This window comes from Xyrauchen texanus, chromosome 13 (genome assembly GCF_025860055.1).
Source record: "Xyrauchen texanus isolate HMW12.3.18 chromosome 13, RBS_HiC_50CHRs, whole genome shotgun sequence".
Lineage (NCBI taxonomy): Eukaryota > Metazoa > Chordata > Actinopteri > Cypriniformes > Catostomidae > Xyrauchen > Xyrauchen texanus.
In genome coordinates this window covers 42,547,235-42,559,288 of record NC_068288.1, presented here as the reverse complement: position 1 = coordinate 42,559,288, position 12,054 = coordinate 42,547,235, and the positions used below count along the sequence as shown (strand labels likewise).

The 12,054-nt window shown below is 37.9% G+C and overlaps 1 protein-coding gene across 2 annotated transcripts in view; it reads left to right on the top strand.

Moving 5' to 3' along the window:
• Nucleotides 1-2,538: 2,538 nt before the first annotated feature.
• Nucleotides 2,539-12,054, top strand: part of LOC127653613 (regulating synaptic membrane exocytosis protein 4-like) — a 39,560-nt gene continuing 30,044 nt past the window's right edge. For both annotated transcript variants that reach the window (XM_052140349.1, XM_052140348.1), the window contains exon 1: nt 2,539-3,194. In XM_052140349.1, the coding sequence (XP_051996309.1) occupies nt 3,098-3,194 (97 nt within the window). In that variant the 5' untranslated portion in view covers nt 2,539-3,097. The remainder of the gene's footprint in view (nt 3,195-12,054) is intronic.

The following is a 12,054-nucleotide window of genomic DNA, read 5'->3' as shown; positions in this document are numbered from 1 at the left end:
CTAGCAACCAGATATGACTGCCAGAGGAACCACCCAGAACACCCTAGCAACCGCATAGGAATGCTCTAGCAACCACACAAAAAACCTTAGCAAATGCAACACCCTAGCAACCACCCAGAACACCCTTGTAAATGTATAGAAACACCTAACAACCACCTGGGTTCTTGAGTAACGGAATACATGTAACGGGATTATGTATTTAAAATACAAAATATAAGTAACTGTATTCCACTACAGTTACAATTTAAATAATTGGTAATTAGAATACAGTTACATTCAAAAATTATTTTGATTACTGATGAGATTACTTTGCATTTTACTTTCATTTGTTTAATTTAATATTTAGTCCTTTCAGATTGAAAACATTTATACATATAAATGATGAGATCCAAAGTGCATTTGAACAGCGGTGAAACACTTTCTTATGATGTTACATTCATACGTGCAGACAGAGAAGTAAGTCTGAAGTAGGTTGAACAAAAGAAATATAAATAATCCTTGTGTAAATTGTCAGCTTTACGCTAAGCTAAAATGCTATTTCTAGCCATTTTACATGCACTAGCCATTTTACATGTTGTTTTAGAAACTACACTGCATAAGATATTTAGGTTTTCCAGAGAATGTATTTTTAACATGCGTATTTTGTCTTACTGTACTGGGAAAGTTTTTATAGTCAAAAGAAGTGAAAAAATTTACCAGTGCTGAAGAAGTAATCCAAAGTATTTAGAATACATTACTGACCTTGAGTAATCTAACAGAATACATTACAAATTACATTTTACAGCATGTATTCTGTAATTTATAGTGAAATACATTTCAAAAGTAACCCTCCCAACCCTTGCAACCACCCAGAACACCCTAGCAAATGCATCAGAACACCCTAGCAACCAAGTAGTAATGTCTTAGCAACCAAGCCTAGCAACCCAATAGAAATGCCTTAGCAAACACCCAGAACACCCTAGCAACTGCATAGAAACACAATAGCACACGCAGAAAATCCTAGCAAATGCAACACCCTAGCAACCACCCAGAACACCCTCGCAAATGCTTAAGAACACCCTGGCAATCACATGAAAATGCCCTAGCAACTGCATAGGACCACCCTAGCAACCAACCCAGAACACCCAAGCAAATGTATAGAAACTCCCTAGCAACCACATAGTTATGGCTGAGCAACGAAGCCTAGCAACCCAATAGAAATGCCTCAGCAAACACTCAGAACACCCTAGCAAAAACGCATTGAAACAGCATTGTAACCTGTATCACTGTAAAGGAATGCCCAAGCAACAACCCAAAACACCTTAGCAACCCCACAGGAACATCCTAGCAACCACACAGAAGACCCTTGCAACCACCCAGATTACCCATGCAACAACCCAAACACACTAGCAACCACATGGGAATACCCTATGAGCAACCTAGAACAAATTAGCAACCACATGGGAACACCCTAACTACCACCCAGACCCCATAGCAACTGCATAGGAACACCCAAGCTTTCACCCAGAACACCAGTGCAAAGTTTTTGCTCCCCTGGTTAATCCTTTAAAAACTTGCATTTGTAAATGTTTGCTAAATTCCTTGATACATACTATCGAAGTGCGGGTTAGTATACAATCTGATTACTTCTGGCAAACCCACTGAGGCAAAACTAGAGACTAGATACAAAAACTGACAGGATGCATTTTGAGAGCAACAGAAATTGTCAGCATCAGTTATGAGGCGTTCATAACTATGAGTGATGCTTGTGCATTTGTTATTTGCAGTAGAGTTGTGATTGTTCATTGAGGTGGCACAGGTGACATTTGCAACCCTCTTAGAAACACGCGCGCGCACATGCGCATGCACACTCACGTACGCGCACACGCACAGAAGTCAAAGAGCATCTTTATCAGAAACTATCGTTTATTTTTGGCAAGAGGCTTCATTCTTATTCCGCTTCCTTAAGGATTATTCTGGGTTAAAGAGCCAGTTTTTGTCTAGTTTTACTCAGTTTCACTCTTATCTGTCATTTCTGCGATGCTAGTTTACCAAATTAAATTTAAAAACTAATGAAGACACCTATTTTAACAGATTTCTCCAACACTTGCCCCATCTTTCATTGGTTGGACAAACAGATAGCCCTGCCCCAACTCAAGCCATTGGATGAGCCAATGTTGCTTAATTCTAGTTGTCTATGCATATTAAGCAAGGATAGGAGAATGTATTTAAACATAAAAATGACCCACATCACCTTAAAAAGAATCAGATTTAAGAGGAAGAAAAATGCAATCAAACCATGTCTGAAATGCATCATCTTTCCAACTCTTTCAAGATTTCCATTTGACCATGTTATTGGAGAGAGACAGAGGGACGCTTGCTGTCGGTGAAGGCATGAAAGATGTTCTCTCACAGCTTTTGTGCCTGTAGACTGTGGCCACACCCACATCCTGACATCCATCCTCTGACTGGCCAATATTCGTAATCCCAGCAACAGCTCTTGGGTGTATCCTCCCCCTTTTTGTCTCCACAAAGAGCTCAACGCGGAATAAAGTGAATGAGCATCAGACTGCTAGAATGGTGAGAACCTTTTCTCCCCTCTCTCTCCGTCTTTCTCTTCACTCCCATCTCCCTCCTCTCTCTCCATCTCTCCTCCTCTCCTTCACGCCACGTTATATGCTATCCAAACATCCATCCATCCATCCAGTGCACAGCCGAATGAGGGCACAGCCAGAGAGGGAAAAGCAACAGATCATGTTCTCTGAACCAGATACAGCTCACAACAGACTCTCTATATTCTAATTTGCCTTCCTCATTATTCCTGAAGACCTGGACGAAAAAAAAAAGGACTGAAAGTAACCACTCTCTGAGAAGTCTGGACATCACCTTGTCAGAGGAACTTGAAGAGATTCTTGAAGCCAAACCAGGTCTGCTGGGACGTACAGGGGACTGACCTGTTGGGGGTTTTGACGTTTGGTTTTTCTCTTTTATTCGTGGCTGGCGAAGGGGCCGGTGAAAGTTAGCCAAGACGCCACGTGCCGTGCTCCGCGTGAAGAATGCCCAGGCTCGCCTGCCCAAGCCGGCGGACACGGCACCGGCACCAACGCCGGGACTGTACATGGAACGTTCGCAGAGTCGCATCAGCTTGTCAGCATCCTTCGAGGCCCTGGCAATCTACTTCCCCTGCATGAACTCCTTTGATGAGGATGATGGCGGTGAGTGGACCTATATGTCTGTGTCCCCGAGGATGTGGGTTTGGGTTTCTCAACAACAAAAGATTAGGACCAGAACTGGCAACATGTCTAGATTTGATAAAGAGGCAGAGGGTCAAGGGTTTAAAAATTAGGGTTGGAGGTTTGGTGGAGTTTAGGCTGGTAGTTGAAAGGTTATGGAGTTTAAACCCTGAAAGGTCACCATTTGCAGCCTTGAGTGGGACACTTAAGCCTAAGTTGGTCCAGGGTTAGTCCAAGTGTGCAGGAAGTCGCTTCAGATAAAAGTGTCTGCTAAATGACATGTTAGGTGACTTTGACCCAGATCTTTATCCTAGATTGTAATCGCTATCTTGTGCTTTTGGGGTTCATCGTTGCAGCATTGGTCAAATGCATTTCATTGGTACGTAAGTGCATGTGGCTGCACAATTATTCGAATAAATAATCAAGATTACATTTACAGCAGCCACAATTAACTAATCGTGAAGCGTCAATTAAAGCAGCCCATTTAGGTCTTACTCATGTTGACGCAAATTTTTTTATTGAAAATTCCTGGTTTACAGCAATTACAGTGATTCTTCTGTTAAAACTTGTATAGTATTTGAGCTGTAAAGTTGTTTAAATTGTTGTTTACCAGGATTAGAGGGTTTACGTTTTTATGGCAACAAAGTGGTAAAATTGGATATAACTTAACACAGAATGTAAGCGATTTTATCACACTACAATAATATTATCACACATATTGTTTATGTCTTGTGGCTTTAATTTTGAACAAGTGAGTATTTTAAAGTTAACAAATTGGCTCCATTCACGTGCTCAATTCCCAATGCGCTCTAGGTCCTCGTGGTGACGTAGTGACTCGCCTCAATCTGGGTGGCGGAGGACGAATCTCAGTTGCCTCTGCGTCCGAGACCATCAATCCATGCATCTTATCACGTGGCTTGTTGAGCACATTCCCGTAGACCTAGCACGTGTGGAGGCTCATGCTATCCTCCGCGGCATCCGCGCACATCCAAGAGGAGGTTAAACCAATGTGACTCTAATCACCCTAGCAAACAGGCCAATTGGTTGCTTAACTTGCCTGACTGGAGTCACAAGTTTTTCTTTTTTTTTCAAATCACTATTATTTAAACATAAAAACACTATTATGCCACAAATGCTGTTGATTGAGCTAAACTTGAATCAATCCCAGATTATTCCTTTAATTTTAGATTTAACGAAAACATTAAAGGATATTTTTTTTATTGTTTTATTTTGTGCTGTGGCTGAGCGTTGAAATAAATCACAGACAAGTCAGTTTCTCACCTCTGAAAATATGTTTCTAGAAGCTTCTAAGAAGGCCAAAGTGAGGTTGGCCATTTAGGCAAGTAGTCTTGAGTTACTGATGTACAGAACATCAATAAAGTCATTCAGGAACTCAGTTCCCAGCTTGCTTTTGGAAGAGTAGCCGACATATAAAATATGGCATGCATGTTGATCAAGCCAAAATAAATATTTTAATGTAAATTCCATTAATCACAATTATTAGCAATTGCAATATCGAAGGAAAATAATTGTACATTTTTCGAATGTGATTTTTGTTCAAATCAAGCAGATTTTTTAGCAGTTAAGCTAGTGTTTGTCCAAGTACACATGACACAATGTGTAATTGAATATTTGAGAGAAGGACGGCAGCTGAGAAACTATTCAATGCACATTGCATGTCGCCACTGTCTTTCGGAGCACACGCACAACACCGAGGCCAGTTGAGGTCCAATGAACATATATGTATGCTGGATGAAGTCGAGCTACAACAACATTTTCTAGATCTGTTACTCTGACTTTGCAAAAATTGTACTGTTCAGACAGACTAAAGCATGTTCACATCATTTTATTCCGGCTTAAATCGAACTTTTAAAGTGCATGTAAAAATACCGACTGCTCAGTTTCAGTTTGTTTACAAACCCCCAAATTCTTAATGGCTGGTCAATCTAGACTTTGAGCATACAAAATATTTTGGGCACCATATATATAAAGAAAATAACAAGTAATACAATGTTAAAAATGCTTAAATATACAATCACACACTTTTATATGCATTCTTTCAATCGAGCCGAGTGGTCAGTGTGTGACATTTCAATCCTCTATTGGTAACGTCTTGTCCAGATTCGCAGGTCAGAGTTCACCAAACTTTAACATTTGTATGCAGCGGAATGCAAAATGCCTTTGCATGAGCTTGCGCTTCTGGTCTCCCACGTTTAGATGCGTTTGAATGGGAGTGAATGGAGCACAAATTGTAGTGTGACCACACCTTTAGAACAATATGCCCACAATATGCATTATTTGGAAGTAACCAGGTCAACTTGTCCATCTTGTTGTTGCTCCCTTGAGAGCCATTTAAAATCTGTCTGTAAAAGAAACAATTGATCCTTTTGATGAAGCTCATTTGAAGTAATTTCATCCTCAGATAATATGCAAGGCCATTCACAAAATGTAGTAATTACACAGACGTTTTTTTATTATTATTAATGAAGGCGTTTAATCAAAGAGTTGACACTGAAATGCTAATATAGCTGTGATTTGCTCCAGGTAAGACAGCGGCTCTCGTTTCAAACACCGTCTGATTGCAGGTTAATGTCTGGCTCAAATCCATCAGCAAACATCATGGTGTTAATAATATAGTGCTCATTAGAAATATCCTGACTGCTAGGTGTGCATGCTAAGTGTTTTGAGCAGCAATTTTTGCATAATTTCCCAGTGCTTTTAGTCCAGGCACTGAACTGCAAAAAAAGACTGCTCTCTCTCTCTCTTCCTCTGTCTCTATGCTCTCTTTCTATCTTGTTCGCCCTCATTTCCTTTTTCTTTTTTGTGCTCTCCTCTCAAAAAACCATTTACACAGCCACTGTCTTTCTGAGACATCAACACACACACCCACCCACACAAAAAAAAAATTTTTACATTTATGCATATTCTAGACACTTTTATTCAAAGCTACTTACAGTGCACAAATTACAGGGACAACACCCCTGGAACAACCTGGAGTTAAGTGCCTTGCTCAAGGACACAATTATGGCGGCTGTGGGGATCAAACCGGCAACCTTCCGCTTACCAGTTCTGTGCTTTAGCCCACTACGCCACCACGGCTATTCTTATGAGGACTCTCCATAGACATAATTATTTTTATACTGTACAAACTATTAGCCCTAACCCTACCACTATACCTGACCCTCACCAAAATATTTTGGCATTTTTACATTGTTTAGTATGTTTTTTAAGCTAATTGAATTATGGGGACACTAGCAATTTCCCCATCAACCACATTTATAGCATAATACCCTTGTAATTACCAGTGTGTAACCTTAAAAAAGTCCTTGTAAACCACCCAAACACACACACACACACACACACACACACACACACACACACACACACACACACACACACACACACACACGAGTCTCTCTCTCTCTCTCTCTCTCTCTCTACCCTTGGCCTGATTACAGACTACTCTGCTGGAGAGAGATGAAAATTGAGAGGCAAAGACTGTGTCTGCTAAAGATCATCTCAGTTCAACGTGTGTACCATTGTAATGATCAGGGTCCAATATTTAGGGGGCTCGGGGCAAAAAATGGCAGCAAAAAAGACAAAATGCCACCAAAATTCTAAATGTGCCCTCGTAATAAAATCTTGTTTATATTTTTTTTAACATCTATTATAGTTCTTAATATTCCATTATAGTCCTAATTATACAAATTAGATGAAGTTGAATGCATTATTTGGTTAAGAGGTATTCAATTGTCAATTTTAAGAATTTGTATTAATTAATGAATTACATATTTGACATAAACAAATGAGACAGTTTATTTTTTTAATGGTTGTAAAATAAAAATTAATTTAAATTAAAAATAACGCCCTCATAAAGGTACAAATATGCTTCTGAGAATCAAATCCAGGAGGCAAATATTGCCCCTTAATGTACAAGTTCATTTCTATATTAACTTATAAATTATAGCACTTTCTGGTTTACATCAAATGACACACAAAGGTCCTCATATGAGTCACAATTTCCGCTTTAGGCTAAAAATACTATGCGCCCGAAATATCTCATGCATGATAGAATAATTCAGAATGTGCATGTGTTATCTGATGAAGTAGATGATTGGACTGATTGTTCTGTGCTCTGTACTATTGGTTTTAGGGTTACAGTGGTGTCCACACTGGCATTCAAAATCTAATTTAAACCTGGGGTGTTTAAGATTTTGAACTATTTCCAGGTCACTAATAACATGTAAGCAAATTTGTGACACTGACCAGGTTAACTGATTTATAAAAAATTGCATTGTTTACATTGAACTTAGCTCACAAAAAAATACTAAAAATGATTCTGTATTCAACATATTACATCAAATTGTTTTGCTGATAATATAATTTCTAATATAAAATATTATATTATATTAAAACAAGGTTACTTTTGTTAACATGGTAGTAAATGCTTTACCATGTTACTATGAACTATCAATGAACAATATATATATTTTTAACAGCATTTGTTAATCTTTGTCCATGTTTGTTAATAAAAATAGAATTGTTCATTTTTAGTTCATGTTAGTTCATAGTGCATTAAAAAAATATTAACATATACAACTTTTGATTTAAAAAATGTGTTAGTTTATGTTGATCAAGATTGATAAATGCTGTAAAATGTTTGTTCATTGTTAGTTCATGTTAACTAATGTTATAAACTAATTTTAACAAAGTAACTGTATTTGAGTGTTAACGAAAACTAAAAAGACTTTTTGACCCAACTTCACAAGTTATTTTACCTATCGGCTCCCCACATCTCCTCTTTGCTAATGCATACTTAATCAATGCAAATCACACTAATGAATATGCTAATGAGAACATAGTACCAGAACACAGACTAACACATTGCAAGTGCATTAGTTTGACACCTATTGCTGAATGTCACTCAAGACGAAATAAATTACTGATGTATTTCCTATATTTATTAGTATTTAAGTATTATTTATGTATTACTTTATTTTTTTGATTTATTTGCAATTGCAATAATCCTCAAACCAGTGATTTAATGGGCAAACATGGCTTGTTTTCTGCTTTTTACATCAAATTTGTGTTTGCTTGTAACCATTTAAGGTATAATCGCCAAGCTCGTGCTGCAGGCTCATTTATGAACAAAGATCTGCAAAAAGATTTCAAGACTAATACAGTAATAAATGAACTTGCCACAGCTTCACTGAATTTGTAATAACAGCCATTACTCATTGCTCAAACCCCAGGACATTTCTGACCACAAATATAGAAACAAAATTATCTTGTGAAAAAATGAACTCCCGCATGATATTAATGCTTTTTTTGGAAGGATCCATTAATCAGGAAAATGGGGGTTGGGGGGAATAATGACTTTGTCAGCTCATTTCAGGGGAGAACTGCAGACTGTTGAGGTCATTTGGAATATGTTATATTTACAAGCACAAGTTACCAGCTACTGACCTGATGTTTAAATGAATTAAAGATCATCAGATAACATCTCTGTCTCACATCAACATGATGTTTTCTCAACAGGGTCTTACTGAAACAGACATACAACGGCGAGTGATCAGAGAGGCGTGCAATGGCAGACAAATAGATCTTTTAAATAATGAGCCGTTAATGACTGTAATTCTCTATTTAACATATAGTTGTGGTCTCATTGCTGTTCTGCCATTTTATAACCAGACTGACTCTGTGTTGTAACCAGTAACAAATAACATAACAAATTTCAGCGATGTGACATATTGTGACCGCTTTGCGAATAGGAGATGCATCCGAAAACTGGAAAATGCTGCTTTTTGATGCTGTATACAAGGGTAGAATGAAAATAAGGTGCTTTTCAAACTGTTCTAAGATCAGTTTATGTTAGGAGTTCCATTCATTCAAAAATGCTGTCGGTTAAGCCATTGACTGATTAGATAGCATGTCAGCTGCCTACTTTTTCAGATGCATCCACTGTGCATCGTGACCAAGTAGGGGGTGATGTTGAGCACCGTTTTAAGGAAATAATTCACCCCAAAATTGTAATTCTCTCATCATTTACTCACCCTTCTGCCATCTGAAACTTGTATGACTTTGTTTCCTCTGTAGAACAAAAACAAAGTTTTTTTTTTAAGGATGTATGATGTCTGTTTGTCCATACCATCCCAGTCAAAGTCAATGGGGTCCAAACATTTAAGTTCCAAAAAGTACATAAAGGGTGCATGAAGGTAATCCATATGACTTGAGTGATTTATTCCATGTTTTCTGAACCGAACCTTACAGTAACTGTGATTTACATTTTTTTTTTTAAGAAAAGGAGGGACGAGTCAAACAAAATTTTTGTGATATTATGCCACAAATGCTGTCGATTTAGTTTAACTTGTACTGAACTCTGAATATTCCTTTAACTTCATAGCATTTAATGATATATATGGTAGAGAAGTGCAGCCTAAAATAAAAAGACCTAAAATATACATTGGCCCTAAAAATATTCCATTCTGATTGGGTGTGATTTTATTGGTTTGCACAAAAAATATATATATATGTGTGTATTTAAGCAATATCACATGAACAAGAGTGCGATATGGCCCTACATCAGCACTGCTGTGATTCAGCCACAGGCCGAGTGCCATAAGTAATCTCAGCAGTGCTGATTTAGGGCCATATAACAGGATTACGAGTGTGATATTGCTTATATACAACAGTTCAATGAACAAGAACATTTTAAAAAATTAGGAAAAACTGAGTACGGTCATAATAACATAAAAACTACTTTCTTACGCTATGGATCAGAATCTGCCGTTACTGGTAATTAATTAACCAACTGATGCGTCCAAACCTTCGTTAGTAATTAAAAAATGTCACTTCAGAAATAGTATAATGGTTTGTGCTGTTTCGAACAAGTTATTGGATAAACATTGATGGATGTGTGTGTGTGTGTGTGTGTGTGTGTGTGTGAGAGAGTGAGAGAGAGAGAGAGAGATGGAGCGTGTGCGAACACCTGTTGCCATACCCAAGCAGAGATGCTGTCAGCTTTCTGAAGATCAGCTGTATTAGTGGAAAAATAGCACCCAAGGGTATTTCTCCCTATTCACGGTATAGAAACCGCAATGTCCTCTGCCATTTTAAACAGCACCCGTTGTGTAATTAATCATGAATTATTACTATTACGATTACTATATGTAGGTCAAATGTCGTGATGCTCTTTCTTTGGTCTAAAACTATTAAATTATTCAAAAATACATTAAAAACGCAATTCACAATTAAAAGCAAATAGTTAAATGCAATAAGTCTGTTGTGTCTCTCAGCTGTGATGAGCCGTAATGCTTAAGTTATTCGTTTAAAGCGGCATAAAGCTATTTCCTAGCTTTAGTAGTGTAGTGTAGTAAGTGTAGTAAGCGATCACAAAGAGCTGTTGTATGTAAACGGCTGATGCGGATACGCTTCACGTCACCAAATGGCTCATATTACAAACAAAAATTATCTTTTGCCACCACCTGCTGGCTAACATATGTAATGTCAAAAAAAATAAAAATAAAGACAAACCATAGCTCTTAACAGATCTGCACTGCTCTTACATTTTAGTTTAGAAAGGCACGAACACAAGCGGAGTGATACACACAGTGAAGTGTCTGAGTGCTGATGGTGTCAGACCATCAGTGCTCGTGGAACATCTCTCGACCAATCGAGGACCGGAACTAACTGTTGTATATATATATATATATATATATATATATATATATATATATATATATATACATTTTGAAAATTGCTGTGTCACATCTGGTTACAAACCACCAAATGTGACACTGCATGAACCTAAATGAACATCCTGTTGAACTGACCCAGAATTCTGCATAAAGAAAATTGTGTTTTTTAGTTGGCAAATTTTTAGATAGCTTTTTAACCTGGAAAGGTCGGATTAAAAACGAAATCATTAAAGCTAAATTTGTAACTTTTCGGTGTTAAAAAACCCATCTTATTTATTTAATATCTTATCCCAGCTTAATATACGGAGACAACTATAAGAAAGCCACATGTAGGTTAATTTTCTCGAAAACTGTAAACACTATGTCTCTGTGGCGCTATAAATATTTCTCTGTTTGGTTTGAGCGACCCATCCAGCCTGACACAACAACACTGAATCAACCAATGGCATGAGTTGGGGGTTTGTTTGATCATGGCAGACGGGGGCATATTTGGAAAGTGGTTTGAACACAATGTTTACTTTTGCAATCCTGTATGGCGACGCTAGTGGTGCAGAAAATACACACTTCAGCTTAAATTGGCGTGATTTTTGGGGGGTGACAGCGTTACAAGTTACAACTCCATCTCATTCCAGCATACCAATTTAGATTGTTTCATAATTAACTCATACTGAAAAAACTAAATTGGCTTAACGTTTTTCACCAAATGCAGACAATGTTGTGTGCTGAGTGTGTATTACACAACATTTTGTATTAAATAAGCTCTTTGGTTAACAATCTCTCAAACGTAAAACATTGAGTCAACATTTCAAAGAGCTTATTTTCGTTCTGTATTCAACAGCTGCACAAGGTGGTTCAACACCTATATAGCACACTCACTCTACAACTGTGTTGATAAGAAGTGCCCGAAGCCTTTGTAACATCAGACCCAACTTTGCCACCCACCGCATGTCTTGGTGCATTCAGACTTCATTTTTCATATCCTGTTTTCTGTTAATGCTGTTTGATGCAATGTGTACTAAGAATCCCAAAACACAACATGTCTAAGCGCCACCCTCCCCTCCGCTAGCACAGGAACAAATCTGTACTGAAGAAAGGCGAATACTCTGAAGTCTCGGGGCTTATTAACCTTCCCACGCTGACAGGTC